This window comes from Hydra vulgaris, chromosome 01 (genome assembly GCF_038396675.1).
Source record: "Hydra vulgaris chromosome 01, alternate assembly HydraT2T_AEP".
Classification (NCBI taxonomy): domain Eukaryota; kingdom Metazoa; phylum Cnidaria; class Hydrozoa; order Anthoathecata; family Hydridae; genus Hydra; species Hydra vulgaris.
The window spans coordinates 34,855,001-34,873,747 of record NC_088920.1 but is presented as its reverse complement, the minus strand read 5'-3'; the positions used below and the strand labels follow the sequence as shown (position 1 = coordinate 34,873,747).

The following is an 18,747-nucleotide window of genomic DNA, read 5'->3' as shown; positions in this document are numbered from 1 at the left end:
ATTTAATTAATCAATCAACCTTGATAATTTAAAACAAAGCATACAAATTTTAATTTTATATTATTGTTTAAAAAGTTTATGTAAAACTTATAAAAGAAATATATATTGTTTTTTTATAAATATCTATTTTGCTGGTTTTTAAAATTAAAAAGTTTTATTATCTTTAGAAGCCATTATGAGATTCTTTGATAATCTTCTTAGAACTATATTAAACTATTTATTCATATTTATATATTTTTATATATAAAACTATTTATTTAATGAGAGCTACATTAAACTAATCAATCAACCTTGATAATTTAAAACAAAGCATACAAATTTTAATTTTATATTATTGTTTAAAAAGTTTATGTAAAACTTTTAAAATGTCTTGTAAAATATTTGTGTATTAATGCATGAATGTTAAATTTTTGTTGCTATTACATTTCTTAGTTAAATTTTAGAACTAAACTGATTTTAATTAAAAATATATATATCTATATTTTTAATGCATTATGTATTTTGTAAACTAGTAATAACTTTTATGTTTAGATATGCTGCAAAACTGTTATTTGGATAATATGCTGTATGTCACTTACTAATGCATTACTGAATGATACTATCACTGACAATGCGACGATGATATGCCCACCAATTCTTGATAAAGCTGTTCAAAGTAAATGGCTTTTAAAAAAATGTTTTCTAAAGCTATTTAAATGCATTAGTTAAAAATTTTTGTATTTTTGTTATTAAAATTTTTTCACATTTCAAAGTTTGTACAAACTGTTAACAAGTTTGTTAAAACTTTACAAAATTTATAAATAAAAGTATTCCATTATTTTGTTTCATTATCGTTATTGTTGTTCTAATTATATATTTACATTTTTGTTGTTGTACATTTTCTACATGTATATTACATGTTTATACATGTTATAAACATTTAAATGTCTTCGACACTTGTTATAATAACCTACCCATCAAAGATAATGACAGACTTGCACTTTTGGAGGACCTTGCAGTCTTATTTTTAAAGCTCCTAAAAATAACTATATATCTATAGAAATTGTCATACCAAAATTTCTTTAACATATTTTATATATTAATACTTTAAATCTGGTTATAAAAAATAAATTTTTAATAAGTTATAAAAAAGAGACATAGTTGCACATGTTTCTTGTAAATTTTCTTTGATGCATTATCCATAGATAAATTGACTGTTTGATTAGTCAAAAATAAATGGATTTATATAAAATAATTTATAGGTTTAATAATATAAGTATATATTATTAGACTAATATATCAATTTTGCTTGATAATAATATTAAAAAATTCAACATCGTTTGACTCTTAATGTGGTCTATTGTTTGTTGCCAACTTATGTCATGTAGTCTACTTATTGTAGTGGTGTAGTAGTTTTTCTTACAACTTAAAGGATACAGATCTACCACTTATTTGCATTATTACATAGATGGAAAATAAATTTTTTGATGATTCGTTTTTAAATACATTATCGAATTTGCAGATTTAGTGATAAATTTGATAGAAAAATGAGAATGATAGTTTTTGTGTAAACTAAGTGTGATTAGATGGTCTGGTTTGTTTAAGATGTTCTTGAGTATGTTGAGGAATACAACATCAATGAAATTTATTTATTGAAAGAGTATATTAATAGGTTGCATCATTAGGATTAATACTAGATGCTTTTAAAAGATGGTTTTTTGTAAAAATTGCATCCTTTATTTAATTTTATTTGCTGCGGAGTTGACCACAACTGTATTATAGGTGAGGTGGCTGATGCATCAAACATGGTAAGCAGATATTCATTAGGAATAATTTTGTTATGTAGTCTTGTTTATTGTTTGTGAAATCAGAGTCTTTTGTTGGGATTGATACAAAGATATACTTGTTGTTTCCGGTCTGAAATTGCAGTCTATGATGAGATTCGGGGTGGCAGGTTGATCTTAAGTTTGTACACAAGAATTATGTGGTTGAAATTGCCTTTTTAATAAAGTATAATAGTTAACATCATATTGCCAATAATATGATAATTGTCTGATGGCATCAGTTGTACTTCTAATAGAAAGAAAAATGAAATAGTTATTTGGTCATCATTTTTTTTATTCATATAAATTAATATATTTTGGAAGGATAGTAAAGGTTGGAAGTCATTAGAGATGAACTATTGACTTAAGAAAAAGGTTATGATATTAAAAGAATTGCACAATACATTTGTTGACTCAATAGCAAATGATTGCAAATCAAGTCTAGTTTAAACTAATGTGATGTCATAGTTGATGAGCTGTTAGCTGATTTCAGAGAAGTTAAATATGGGTAATTCTAGGGAGGAGTTGTGCTTTATTAAAAAAGATAAACCTGGCTTAGGGGTAGTTAGTGTGGCTGTGTGATATTAATACAATACTTATTGTACTAATGGTATATTTATATTTACAGCCCCCAGCATTCAGCAATGCTGAAAAATATGTTTAAGGTTGGCAAAAAATGGTAAAACCTTTGTACCAAATTTTTTTTGCCAACCTGATGCGGATCTCTAAAAGATTGAGGTCAGCTAATTATTGCTGACCTCATTTTTCTTATTTCTGAGGGTTGTGTTTATATCTTTAGTCAGTTGCTTTCTTAGTTGCATTAAGTTGAGCGATAATACTTGTGAAGGTATTGGTTAAAACACAATGTTTGTATAAATGTTAGCATTGTTTTATATAGTATAGAACATTGGCAGTTATCTATTTATGGTCTCCAAAGAATTCAATTGCATTTAGATTAATTTTTGTTTTGATTGTGTGTTTTATACATTTGTTAGAGGGTGGGTGAGGGTGAGGTGAGGGTGCGATGACAATTTTGTAATCACTACAGCAAAATTAAAGTACAAATATCTGAAAACACTTGTAAAACTAGCTTTTTAAATTTTATCTTCTAAATGTTTCAAAATTGAATAGTGTTCAACTGTAAATAATTGTTAGATTTTGAATAATGAAATGAAATAAAACTATTTTAAAAACACTTTTTAAAAATAGTTTCATTTTACTTGCATAAAGTAACAAAAAAAAACAAAAAACAATATAGCGAGATAAAAAAAAGTTTTTTATTTATTAATCAATTTAAACTAGCATGTTCACAAATTATGTAAGAACTGAAGATTCTTTAAATCAAGAAATGGGGTCGTCCATAAATTATGTCAAACTCTAAAGGGGAGAGGGGAAAGAGGGGTTTGTGGTTTTGTAATGAATTGTATGGGACTTGATACTTAAGAGTTAAGATGTTATGATCAGGGAGGGAGAAGGGTTTTAAAAATGGTTGAAAATTGCGTGATAAAATTTGTGGATGACTCCAAACTTACTAAAATGCCATGGTTGCTTATAAAACAACTTGAATACAATCATATAATCGTTTGGCTAATAGTATAATGAATGTAATGCTAATAAAATACTATATATATATACATATATATATATATATATATATGTGTGTATATATATATATATATATATATATATATATATATATATATATATATATATATATATATATATATATAAATATATATATATATATATATATATATATATATATATATATATGTATATATATATATATATATATATATATATATATATATATATATATATATATATATATATATATATATATATAAATCTAACTTTTTCTATACTTTTTCATTAAGGTGGGTTTGTAAATCGTATAGTAGCATGTTCCTTTAATAAACAAAATTGCAGCTATCAAATATCAGGTTTTGTCAAAAGTATAGATGTTCCATCTTCAAGACTTCCAAACAATTCTTTTACTTCAAGTAAGTTTTGAGTATTTAAGTTTTTTAAGATTTTAGGTAATATTAAGTTATCTATATATATCTATATATATATCTATATATATATCTATATATATATATATATATATATATATATATATATATATATATATATATATATATATATATATATATATATATATATCTATATATATATCTATATATATATCTATATATATATATATATATATATATATATATATATATATATATATATATATATATATATATATATATATATGCATGTATATATATATATATGCATATATATATATATATATATGCAAATATATATGTATGTATATATTATATAAACATACATATATATATGCATATATATATATATATACATATATATATATATATATATATATATATATATATATATATATATATATATATATATATATATATATATATATATATATATATATATATGTATGTATATATATACATAAATTTTCAAAAATTTTCCTCTAAACATAACTAAAAAAAGAAAAAGCCCCTTAAACTTCCAAATATGCCTCTAAGTTTGCAAAGGGCCCCCTTAGTTCGTTGGGTCCCCCAATTGGGGTGTTCGAAGTAGTCTAGCCACAGCTATATGTGTGTGTATACATATATATATATATATATATATATATATATATATATATATATATATATATATATATATATATATATATATATATATATATATATATATATATATATATATATATATATACATATGTATTTAATATATAGAGTAAAATAGGGGAATTTTGCCACTAGTTGCTGTATATCTACTTTTATAACGCTAACTTTATTCAGGAATAAGATTTTGTATTATTCAAATTTCCATCAGAAGAAAAAATTTTTTTTTGTCAAATTATGTAAAAAAAATCGTCTTTTTGTAAAAACTTGATGAGAAAATTAGTTGACAAAAATAATCTATAAAAAAAACAGGAAATTTAAAACTCTCATAAAAATCAAATTATTTATTTCCATTGAAAATTTAAAAGATTAAAATATTGGAAATATTTCAAAGAATCTTTGTATAGTTTTTTTCTTTCTAATTTTGATTGGTTCCAAAGTTATTACGAAAATACTAAATGGGGAAATTTCGCCACCTATTTATATTAAATAGAAATGCGCTTTGATTCGATAATTAATATTATTTCCCTTCCTCTTGTTTTGGTAATGAATTTCTCAAGTCATGTTGGTCTTATAATCAATTCAAATTAATTAAATCGATCAATTATCAACAACAATGCCGTGAAACTACAAGAGAAAATTGGTCACCAATTATAGTGAAGAGCTAATGAAAAAAGCCATTGCAAAAGTCAAAACTGGAGTACTGAGTTGCAAGCGAGCTGCAGAATTATACAGTATACTTCGAAGGACATTAGGAGGAAAAATTCAATCTCCAGAAAGGATAGCTGGGGCTGGTACATTAACAAATTTCATAAAATATCCTAAATTTATTTAAATATCCTATATTTCTAAAAAAGAAAAAAGTAGGTAAAAGAGGTTGAGAGGGGACATGCCCCGATACCTCTATCAATGACCTTGCTTCCACTTATTGAATATTGTTAGATTTCTTTTATTTAACTGAATATAAATGTATTTTTAAGATTTGTAGTTTAAAAAAAAGTTTATGTTGTAAATAATATAGGTGGCAAAATTCACCCAACTTAGATTTTATTGGGGTAATTTTGCCACCCCATTTTTTTTGTTCTAGTTATTTAAAAAAAAAAAAAATTAAAGTTAAATTTACAAAAATATTATTAACAATAAAAAAAAGTTTTCATTTTTAGTTCTTAAGTTATTTAAATTGAAAGAATTAGTGGCGAAATTACCCCATCTTAATATATATATATATATATATATATATATATATATATATATATATATATATATATATATATATATATATATATATATATATATATATATACATACATATATATATACAGTATTGGACAAAACATTTGCAACCAACAACAAACAATGCTAAAAAGTGTTCCTAATTTTACATGTCTTAAAAATGAAACGAACTATACTACCACAGCAAACAGTTCAGGAGTCTAGAGTCGTAGCATGCTATGACATGAGCAATCAGCTGACAGGTGACAGCACACAGGCAGAATTTCGTTGACAAGTGCCATTTTGCAGCGGACAAAACAAGTGCAACTTTTTTGGTTTGTTTCATTTTTTTAAGTCTGGTCCGTGTCAACGTCACGGAAGTTTTTTAATAATTAAAGGAAGTATCCAGAAGTTTCCAGAAGCATGCAGACGCATCCAGAAGCTTCCAGAAGCATCGAAAAGAAGCATCTTGAATCTTCCAGAACAGGTTCACACAGGTTCATTTTACTATATAAGAGACATGTAAATCGACATGTAATTCAGTCAGTATATGGAAGTCAATCAGTCAGTATTATCAAGACAGTTTATCGAAGTGAGTTTTATCAAAGTGTTTTATCGAAGAAAATCAATACAAGAAGTGAAATACAACAAGTGTTTCATTACATCAATACAGTCCGCATCCAACCTAGACGTTGTGTTCCACAGAGCATTATTGTATCATCACAAGGTAAATGTAACACGGTAAGCCTTGAGAAGCGTGATTGTTTATTTTTATTATTTTTATGACTTCAAGTGCTAAATGGCAATTAGAGCTGCCTGTAAACCATTAGAGCTGCCTATATTGGACCGAACAATCAGAAGACGTGTTGTTGAAGCCGGATTGTTTTCTCGACGCCCTGAAAAGAAACCGCTGATTTCACCAAAAAACCAGAAGAAAAGACTCCTGTTTGCTACATCTCATATTGACTGGAATGTGCAGAAATGCAAACTGTCTTGTTCAGTGAGGAATCGAAATTCAACATCATTGGGAGCGATGGCATTTGCCGTGTACGGCGACCGGCCGAGAAACGCCTCAATTTACGTTACTGCCTTAAGACCGTGAAGCATGGTGGAGGCAACGTAATGGTCTGGGGGTGTTTTTCTGGTAACGGTCTAGGTCCAATACATCGAAACGATGGAATAATGGACCGTTTCATGTATAAAAGTATCCTGAAAGATGTTATGTTACCTCATGCTGAATGGAATATGCCAATAAAATGGGTTTTTCAGCAAGATAACAATCCGAAACACACTGCAAAAGTAGTCAAGCAGTGGTTTCAAGACAACCACCTATTGGTGATGGATTGGCCACATCAATCTCCGGATCTCAACCCTATCGAGAACCTGTGGGAGATCGTCAACCGCAGAATTAATCGTGAAGGTATTCGTAATAAGGATCAACTGTTTGAACAAATCTAAAAGGCCTGGGCAGCGATTCCACAACGTTTCATTGATCATCTGTACGAATCTATGCCTCGAAGATGCGAGGCTGTGATCAACAACAAAGGATTCGCCAAGAAATATTGATAGCGAAATACAACTTGGTCAACATTTTATCGAGTTGCACTTGTTTTGTCCAGAATGAAATCAACTTTTTTTAATACTTTGATTAATTTATTAATTTTTGTGTACAAATAATGAACTTTGTGATGAATAAAACTTGAAGAACTTTGTCTCTAAACAGTAACATTGTTATTTCTCTAAATTGAAAAAATGCAGCATTTCTATATAAAGAAACTAAATTAGCTTTATTTGGTTGCACTTGTTTTGTCCGATACTGTATATATATATATATATATATATATATATATATATATATATTATATATATATATATATATATATATATATATATATATAGATATATAGATATATAGATATATATATATATATATAGATAGATAGATATAGATATAGATATAAATATAAATATGTATATATATATATATATATATATATATATATATATTAGTTTCTTTATATAGAAATGCTATATATATATATATATATATATATATATATAGCATTTCTATATAAAGAAACTAAATTAGCTTTATTTGGTTGCACTTGTTTTGTCCGATACTGTATATATATTTATATATATATATATATATATATATATATATATATATAGATCTATAGTGTGTTGGCGTTGGGAAGAGCGGAAGGAAAAAAGTGATTCTTACGCCAACATAAACGTCACTTTTAATTACTTTTAACTTTCGTCCAACATTTCCGTGTTGGACGAAAGTAAAAACCATTAATTTAATTACAAATTAATCGTTTTTTAAAAAAACCACAAAAACGCAAATTTAATTGACCAGAATGTTTTTAAAAACATTCTGAATGCTTTTAAAACATTTTAAATGTTTTTAACAATATAAACAATGTTTTTATTTTAATTTTTTTTAATAAAATGTTTTTATTTTTATTTTTTTGAATAAAATGTTTTTATTTTTATTTTTTTTACTGTAAATCATGCGCGGAGTGTTGCTACATCGACTATCTTATAGCCTGACTCGCAAGGGAGTGCTGCTACATCGACTGACAAATAGCCCGACTCGCAAGGGAGTGCTGCTACATCGACTGACAAATAGCCTGACTCGCAAGGGAGTGCTGCTACATCGACTGACAAATAGCCTGACCCGCAAGGGAGTGCTGCTACATCGACTGAGGGTTTGGTTGGGGCAGGCAGTCTATCATTTAAAAAAAAAAAAAATTCCGGTCTTGCATTTTAATTTTTACTTTTTGTCAACAAAATATGGAAAAAACTTTCGGACAACATCTAAGGGTTCTGTATATATATATATTTATATATATATATATATATATATATATATATATATATATATATATATATATATATATATATATATATATATATATATATATATATATATATATATATATATATATATATATATATATAGGAGGATGGGGCGATGTTTATGTCATAACTCTAACCTTACCTGCCTTAAAACTGAAGATTTTTAAATATCACCTTGTTTGTGTTTACCTCCTTTTTTTTTTATTATCCAAAGATAATTAGTTGATTTAAACTTGTCTTGTAAAAATTGTTTATTTGAATACATTATTTAGCGTATACTATTTTATTTTATACTTTATTGATAGCATAAATTATTTTATTTAATATTTTAATAAACTTTTAAGTTTATTAAAAATTGTTTAAAGTATTTAAAACATAATAATGTAACTATATCTTAGTAATTTTAATTTTAGTTGTTATTAAATATTTAAAATACTTTAAAACCAGTGTTGATAAACAGCAAAAATCTTCTGGTCTCCACTTTTCTTCTTTAATGACGCAAGCAAAATAGTTACGCAGGACATACCTGCCTGCAACCCCTTTTTAGTTTTGCAATTTGACCTTGGCCATTGTTATACATCATTGGATTTGTTACAATGAGTAGAATTAGGGTTGATATGTCACTGAAATCATAAAATTTCCTTTAGCAAAATATTTACGTTTTAGGAGCCGAAAGGGCCCAATTTAGGAATTTATCCCCCAAATTCAGGACGTAAGTAAAAAATAACTTGAAAATTTTATATATATGCATATATATATATATATATATATATATATATATATATATATATATATATATATATATATATATATATATATACATACTCATATATATTTGTTTTTCTTTGTAGATAAATAAAAATACTTATGTCGCATCCACAAAAAAGTGTGATCACGACACAAACCGAAAAAAGATTTGTTATTTTTGCGCTTACAAAACATCAAGACTATTAAATAAACAAGCACTAAAAGAGAAAGTGTCCACTTTTGATTTAGATTGCAATGATACAAGAAATCCATTCCGCATATGTGATAAATGTAGAAATAGTATACGTCGTAAAAACTACTTTCCGGAATTAGTGATAGACTGGACTAAAAATGTCGTTACACCTTTAACGAGAAATTCTACTAGTTGTCAATGTAAAATATGCAAACTAATCAGTTTATGTGGAAGAACCGGAACTAGAAGAAGAAGTAGTAAGTTTTCCAAGTCGCGTGCACCCCACAAAAAAATATGTAAATCTTGTCTTTCAAACATTGGGAAGGGAAAGAAGCACAAATGTGGAAATGAAACATTAGCTGTAAAAATATATGAAAAACTTCAAACCTCAGCTAAAGTTAATGATCAGATTACTTCTCAAGTCATCTCAGAAAAATCATATGAACAAGGATCAAAAAGAATTAAACTTTCTACAGGTGCAAAACCTTTACAAATATCAGTAGGGCCCTTAAAAAATGATCCTAGACAGATCACCTTGATTGATTTATTAAGGATTCAATCAACACTTACTTTGTCCAACAAGAAACTAATACAACTAGCAAAAGGACTCAGGTAAGAACGATTTTTAAATAAAGTATTTCTTACTCTTTTTATGTAATTTAGTTAGCCTAAATGTATATATATATATATATATTTTTTAATAGATCATCAATTAAAGGGAAAACTTGCATACAAGCAAACCTACAAAAAGTACTTCCAGTAATTGATAGTGCACTTGAAGATTTATTTATAATTGGTTATCAAGAATTTGAATTTAAAAAAGGAAATTTAAAAGTAAAGGAAAATCTCCTTATTATTAAGTGCACCAATATTGAAAAGTTTGAAAATTTACTTATTGTGATTAAAGAGTTGAATTTAAGCAATCAAACAGTCAAGCTCGGTATTGATGGAGGAAGAGGCTTTCTGAAGGTAAATAATTTCATTCTAAATATCTTTATGAGAACTATAAAAATATATTAAAAAAATATATAAAAAATATCTTATTTTAGATCTGTTTGAACCTATTGTCAGGTTGTGAGAGCGAAGGTTTAGAACTTGACAAATATAATCATGAAGACAAAGCTACAATGAGTACATATGAAGAACCTTAGAATTCAAAATATAAAGAAGGTTCTGTAAAAGCTTCTTTTTTACTAGCTTTAGTTCCGAATGTTCCTGAAAGTCATTACAATGTTTCTATATTAATGAACTGTCTAAATTTAGATAAAATAAAACACTCATTTGCAGCTGATCTTAAGCTTTGTCAAATAATGTGTGGTTTATTTCCAAGCGCAATGGCTACACAACCTTGCCATTTATGCGAATGGAAACGAATGCAACCATTTAAAGAAGAGAAGCTTAGAACTTTTGGTCCTTTAGAGGAACAGTACACAAAATTCTTTCAATCAGGTGCAATAAAACGTAATGCTTTGAGAACTTTGCAATATTATTAATCCTCCATTGATACACGTAGAAACAAGCGACTATTTAGTGGCAGATTATCTTTTCCCGCCAGAGTTACACCTAATGGAGGGAGCTGTTAATCATATTTATAATCATATAGAGAAATGTGGTGGTGAAAACAAAGTGGCCAAAGTATCAATGATTATAAACATTTCAAAAGAGGTCCAGAATAATGCCTTTAATGGCAACGCCTCCCGTAAATTTCTTAAAAATTATTATAAGTACATGCGTGCATTGCCAATTAATTTAAAGCCATTGGCAGAGGGGCTTAGAATTTTAAACAATTTGGTTGAGTTTTGTTTCGAACAAAAACTTCATAACGATTTTCAAACACATATTAAAAACTTTTAAGATCGGTACAGAACACTTGTTGAAGACTATGGAATAACTGTTTCGTTAAAAATTCATTTTAACATAAAACAAATAGGTGCTTTTTTTGCAGTAAGAGGGCGTGGATTAGGCTGCTACTCTGAACAAGCTGTTGAAGCAATTTATTACAGTTTTGTTAATAAATCTTGGAATAGACTCAAAGTTTCCAAAAGTAAAAGCTTCTTTTCTGAACATTTGAAAAAAGCTGTTATCAGTTTTAACGTAAAAAACCTTGTAAATATTGCAAATGGGAATCTATGTTTTAATTTTACTTAATTATAACTTTTTTAAGATAATGTCTCAAAAATATGTTTATTAATAAACAGAATCTTAATAATATAAAACATTAGTTAATGTCAATGGTTTATATATATATATATATATATATATATATATATATATATATATAATGTAGTTGTTTTTTACAAATGACATGTTCATGACAGTCATATCCAAACGATATATTCTATTTATGACTTATTTTCACAAATTAAATGACTATAACTTTTAAATAATTGATAAATTTGTTAAATAAATTCATTTAAAAAAAAAAATAAAAAAAAATCCATGAATTTGGGAAAATATTCCTTAATTGGGCCCTTTTGGTCCCTAAAACGTAAATATTTTGCTAAAAGGAATTTTATGATTTCGGTAACATATCAAACCTAAATCTACTCATTGTAATGAATCCAACAATGTATGACAATGTTTGGGGTCAAATCGTAAAACTAAAAAGTGGTTGCAGGCAGGTGTGACAGTGAGTTTGTTATTTAACATACAATCTTCTTTAGCCATAAATTTGCAGTTTGTGTCCTAATATAATATCGTTGTACTAAGGAAAGCTGATTTATGAAATATATGCTGAAGTCACTTTAAAAAACAAAAAAACACACTTGGTATTTAAATGAAAGATTTGTGTCTAGCTGATAAATGTTTATATGTAAACCAATTACGTAAATCAGCTCTTAAATTAGCTCAAAGAGCAGTTTTGCCTCCAATAAAAATCTCTTGGTGAGGCCGCCAATAGAATGGTGGAAGCCATAGAAGGCAGAAGAAAGAACATTTTTCCACTAAAAATTTATTGGGAGGCCACTGTCAACAGCTTCCACTCCCTAAAATGTCCGCTTTTAGGCAGGACATTTTAACTCTGCTTTAAAACTTTTTTTTATCTATAATTACAATTAGCGTAGTATTTGCAAAATTTAAGTGACGTAATTGCGCTTATTAAACACTTACATCTTTTGTTTTTTACATCTTTTTTGTTTTTTGTCAGTTTATTATTTTTTGTAAATGTATTTTTGTATGTATAAATGATTGTTGTATGGAAATTAATACCAATTTATTTAGTTATTACAACTACTTTATTATTATTTCTATTGTTATAATAGCATGTTATTATTATTGTCACTACCATTGTTTATATTATTACTATTATTATCAGTATTATTATTAATATTGATGTTATATTTTGTTAATTTGTCATATTTTTATTATGTTGTGAAAATCGACTGTATTAATAATATCTTTATTATATTATTACCATTGTAGGTGTTAACTTAATATTAGTTTTTTTACTACTAGTAAATATCCTTAAATATACAATCCTGTTTGAGAATATATAACTGATTGATTTGTCTATTATTTATCTTGTAGTTGAATAGTTATTGAATAGTTATAATATAATATATTACATAGACAAATACTATTCGAATAAAATACATAGGCATTTAATAAGTGTATTTACTAAAGATGTCTTAAATAGTGATTTTGCCAAATACTGAATACCGAATATTTGGTGATACTTAGTCAATTCTGAAATTTCCAAACTACTTCATTGAAGTGGATAAGTTTTTTGTAGGGGCTTGAAGTCATAAAAAAAGTACCGATTCCAAAGTTGGAAAAAAAAATTTCAGAGTATGACTCTGACTCGAAGAAGAAAAAGAAAAAGACTTTTTTTAAATTGTTTTTTACAGTATCTTGTATTGAAATATATTTTTGTGCATTGTTTGTAATGTTGTGTACTTTTAATCTTTGTTTAGTATTGTGTATTTTTATGCATTAATTATATTTTTTTGTGCGATATATATACTTGATATTAATGTTATATTCTCATGTATTTTTATTATATTATCATATATGTCATTATAATGTCATTTTCTTGTGTGTAAAAGTTTAGTTTTTTTGTATATTATAATTATTTTTTTTACAGTAAATGTTTGTATCATATGGTAGGCTATTACATTTTGTCAGTATATACTGTTTGTAACTTCCCCTGTCTGTACTTATATATTAAATTGTTGTTCGAAACTTAATATAGACTTTTTAATATTACATAATTACTTTATTATTGTAATAATTGATGCTTAATTTATTAATATTATTGCTATTATTATTGTTAATATTGTAATCATTGCTATTGGTTTTTTAAGTTTATCTTTTCTATTTGTTTTTTACTTACAATTAATCGTAAGTAAAAAACAAATACTAATCTATTTATTTCAACATTTTTTTTTTACTTTCTACTTTGCAAGAGTTTCTTGTGTTGCTGCTGTTTTAATCTATTTACTTAATTTTTATTTGTTATTTTTAGTTATTATTGATGTCATTATTGTTTCAGTTTTTGAATTTATCTTATTTTTTATAAAGTTAGTTTTTGTTAAGTTTTTATTTGTGGTTTTTTGTTTGAATTTTGTTATTATTATTTGTTATTTGTATTATATCATATTAGTATATTATTTATATAGTTTTCATTTTGATTATAAATTTTAAAAATATTATTTAATGATTGCCAGTTTCTTCACATGTTTTTTATCTCACAGTAGGTTGTTACTTTATGTCAGTTTTTAACTATTTGTAAATTTTCTTACTTGTTTATATAGTATTCAGTTTTTGTTTAGAAATCTATTAATGATCATATTAAATATCATTATTATTCTTCTAATCATTATCACTGTTATTTTTATCGTTATTATTGTTATTATTATTATTATTATTATTATTATTAATATTATTATTACTATTTGTATCATTAATATTATTTTATATCATTTTCATCAGGTTTTTATATTAAATTAGTTTCAAGATATTTATAAATATCCTTGATTGTTAGACCTTTATCAGAAAATATATGATTAAGTTCAAATTTATTGGTTTCTGTTGGTTTTACAGACTGTGATGCGAATATATGTAGTTTTTAGTTAACACTATTTAAACTTGTTCTTTCTTTTTAAGGCAATGGTCCTGGATATGTATATGGAAATAATGGTGTTTTTCGTGTTGATGTTCCTGCTAGCTTATATGATGATATAAAAAATTTTGATATTTATATAACAATTGGGTATTTCTTTCAAAATGGAACATATTGTAAGATTATATTTTTATTTTATATTTTTTTGCTTTTACTTTTAGTTTTTAAAAACACAACTTTACTGATTCCCATTAAATAAAAAAAATTTTTCCATTGTTTTTGGTTTCAGCTGATTTAGTTTGTTTCAAATTTTACTTTTTAAAAATATGTTACCTGTTTTTAATGTATTTGTCAAATGATACTTATCCATAAATAGGATTGGTTAATACTTTCACGCTATTTGTTGCAATATCTTGCAGTAATATCTTCCAATGCATTTAACATAATTTCATTATTAAATCCTCTAAAATATTTTTTACTTTTTCTATTTTTATTCCAGATGTTGCTGATATTTCTTCCCTAATATTTTTTAACTTTTCTTGAGAGTAGTTTAAAATATTAAAATAGTTTTTATGTTTTTTAACCTGATGAATTTTTTTAATTTTATTTTCTGAATATTAGGTGAACTAACAGCTTAAAAAAGACTTCCTCAAAATAATCTTAAATAATTCCTCAAAAATAATTTAATAATTCCTTAAAATAATTAAATAATTCCAAAAATATAAATAATTCCAAAAATAATTAAATAATTCCTTCTTAAATATTTCCTCAAAATAATCTTAAAAAAGACTTCCTCAAAATAATTTTTTTTTGTTTTTTTAATATAGTTGTGATGATTGAGATATAATTGAGATAATTGATATATAATTGAGATAATTGATATATAATTGAGGTAATTGATATATAATTGAGGTAATTGATATATAATTGAGATAATTGATATACAATTGAGATAATTGATATACAATTGAGATAATTTATTTACAATTGAGGTAATTGATATGTAATGGAGATATAACGATGTGAAATTATTGCTTATATAGATAATGAGTGCTAAATGTTTTTATACTAAAATTTATAGGTTTCCTCTTTCTATAGATTTTGGAGTTGCAAATACTAAAGGAGTTTTTTACAATGTTTTAAGTGTACTTACAGATGGCTCATATACAGTTAATTGGGTTGTTTTGAATGCAAAATATTCTCTTACTTCGCTTGGTTTTAATGTAAGTTGTTTTTATTTTTAGAATTTGTTATTGTGTTAAACTATGAAGTTGCTTTGAAATTTTTAAAGTGTAATTTATAATCTTTTTTAATAAACAACTCAACACTTTCAAATATATAGTTTTTTTTTTTATTGTTATAATTGACCACTAAAGAGAATTTTTTACATGGAAGCATTATGTAGTGTGTTTGTGTGAAAAAATTTAGGTGACAATAGCAATATCTATAAAGCGTTACAAAACCAGGGAACCAATGGCAAGAGTATTTACTACTATATTAAAGATTGGTAGCTTTAAATGCTCACCGCACTAAATGGCTTAGCTCTAGTATTATTTATGCTGCTTGCACTAAAATGTTTGCCTTACTCAATCTCTTACTCAGATAACTTTGTTGACTTTGTGACTCTTTTCCCAGACAAACCTAATCACATCACTTTTTTCCTTTGTCTCTGATCTTAGCTTTTGCTCAGTTTATCCTTGTATTTCTTGCATTCCATAGTTCCTCTACAAAATGGTATGGAATACCATTGTCATATTTGTGTTGGTTCTTCTAATAATGGGCTTTCTCTTCTAAGTAAAGTTCAAAATGTATTTTGAACCTGCTGAAAAGCTTAACTTTTATTACACAATTTCATTCAGCAAAAGTTTTTCGTTGTGCTTGTCTCTTCATGCTCAAAAAATTTTGTTCGTCTAGTTTTTTTGTTTGTAAATTAATGCTATAGAATACTCTTCCACCTTTTTTGTTTACTTGGATCAAACAATTTACAATTTTTTAATTTGTCTGTTATTTGTTTTTGTTCTATTAAACAATTTTCTTTGTGTTCTCTTAACTCCTAACTTGAATGGTAGTACCCAGTACCTTGCAGCCCTGTTGGTAGTAAATAATCTTAAAAAAAAGAGTTTGTTGTTGATGAAATGAAATTTAAAAAAAGTCCAAGAGTTATGATTTATTTTTTAAAAATCAGTTTTTACTTATGGCTTAGGTAAAACAATTTTTTTATTTAATGGGAATCAGTAAAGTTGTGTCTTTTAAAATGTTGAGTATTTTATTAGATGGTTATTTAAGCTTTTTATAAATAAATATACTCATGGAACAATTCCCAAAAAATGCTTTGTTTGTGTATATTAATATTATGTTTGAGCTTTAAAGTTTACCAATCAAATAGTAAAAAAATTAAAGTTAATTAAAGTGAAAAATGATAAAAATTTTTTTACAGAAAATCACCAAATGTAATTAAATTTTCTACTTGGGTTGTAACACAACAGTGTACATTATAAAAAGAAATATATTTATGAGAAAAGATCCTATTTTGATACTTTAAGGATTGTATTTTGAATAAACTGGTTTTGTATAAACTGGCTTTGTAGGAAATCTTAAAGAAGCCTTATAGATTGCAAGTATTGGCTTTATATATTGGATTATAGATTGGGTTTTAACACAAACATAATTCAAATAACAAACTTTTTACCACCCAGTATAGGACCTATGAAAAAAAAAGAAATCTTGCACTATTTGAGTAAAATACCAGTCTGTAGTCACGTCTGCTACTTTAAAGCTTAAAAAATTAATTGTTGAATTATTAAGTTTTAATTTTCAAAATTAAAAGTTGTGGACAAGATTTTTTATGTACTTTTTTTGTTTTTTATTTTCCGTTAAATTATTAGTAAAGGTTTTTTAGCATTGAAATATAATTTTGTAACATAATGGTTAATCTATTTGATGAACAATACAAAATGCTACATTTATACCATTAGGTTTATAAAAAAGCTTTATAAATTGCATAGTAAAATCATTTCCATTGTGTTTGTTTTTTGAAATAAGCTAAATTTATCCTTTAATTATAACTTCATTTAATTTTGTATGTAATTTATAGTTAATGATGCGGTATGTACAATTGTATACAGCCTGCTATGCTATATACAGCTGATTTTAAGTTTTTTTAAAATAAATTTGTATTTATATTTAGTTTAATCTTTATGGAAATGGTGAATACATAAGATTTGACGATATCTGCATTTATCAAGGTGAGTTATACTTTAAAGAGGCTCTTCTAATATACTTTTTTTTTACATTGAATAAAAAATAATTATTACTTAACTCTTGACTGAACTGATAATAAGAATATCTTAAATATGTGTGAGCTAAGCACAGGCTATGTATTAATTGTACTATTACCACTGCATGTTAAAAAAATTTTTTTTTAACTAATTTCTCTTGTAATTGATCTTAAATATTTTGTTCTTGATTTTTAATGACCTAACTTGTAACTAAAAATCTGAATAAATTTTATTAACTTTAAAAATATGAAGTAGTTTATTACATTTGCAACCACTCCTATTTTGTTAAATTTAACTCTTTATATTATGTATTAATAATTTTTTTTTATTTAATTACAATTAAAAATGAAAAAAAAAACTTATTTTGAAGATTTGCTTTGAAAACAAAGGAAAGCATTTTTGGATTTTCATTCAGATAAGAATGAAAGCTTTATTATTATCATTTTCGAATGGAAAACATACCAAAATCTACCGTATATGTATAATATATTAAAAAGAAAGAGCATTATAGAACCATAAAGAAAAAGCAAAAAAGATGTCTAAAAATTGGTTCATCAAAACAATTTAATCCATCACAATCATACATTTGCATAATTATCAATAAAATGCTTGTATTCCTTATCATAAAAAATTTTTTAAAAATATCTAAAAGAAAACAGATAAGAACACCGGCAAACAGCTGCTAAACGCCTCCTTTCTTACCAATGATGCTTATATGGCCAGAGCTAGCTTCAAACCACAGACCTCTAGTTCTAAAGCCAAAATTTTAACTCCTACACCATAGCTGCTAACTTGGTATCAGGTGATTTTAAAACTGCTGATAGAGGTTTAGACATTAAGAAATCTGTTACTGTTTATTGTGCATCCATAAAATACCTTTTTTTAAAAAAAAATCATTCACCTCCCCAAGGTCGAGAAGGCCACAACAGTCAAGGAG

The 18,747-nt window shown here is 25.6% G+C and overlaps 1 protein-coding gene across 1 annotated transcript in view; it reads left to right on the top strand.

Annotated features, from left to right (window-relative positions):
* LOC136075303 (fibrillin-2-like) overlaps positions 1-18,747 on the top strand; it is a 79,587-nt gene that overhangs the window by 19,190 nt on the left and 41,650 nt on the right. Inside the window, exons 2-6 of the mRNA XM_065787985.1 lie at positions 532-655; positions 3,680-3,805; positions 14,577-14,708; positions 15,631-15,755; positions 17,720-17,777. Of these exons, the coding sequence (XP_065644057.1) occupies positions 532-655; positions 3,680-3,805; positions 14,577-14,708; positions 15,631-15,755; positions 17,720-17,777 (565 nt within the window). The remainder of the gene's footprint in view (positions 1-531; positions 656-3,679; positions 3,806-14,576; positions 14,709-15,630; positions 15,756-17,719; positions 17,778-18,747) is intronic.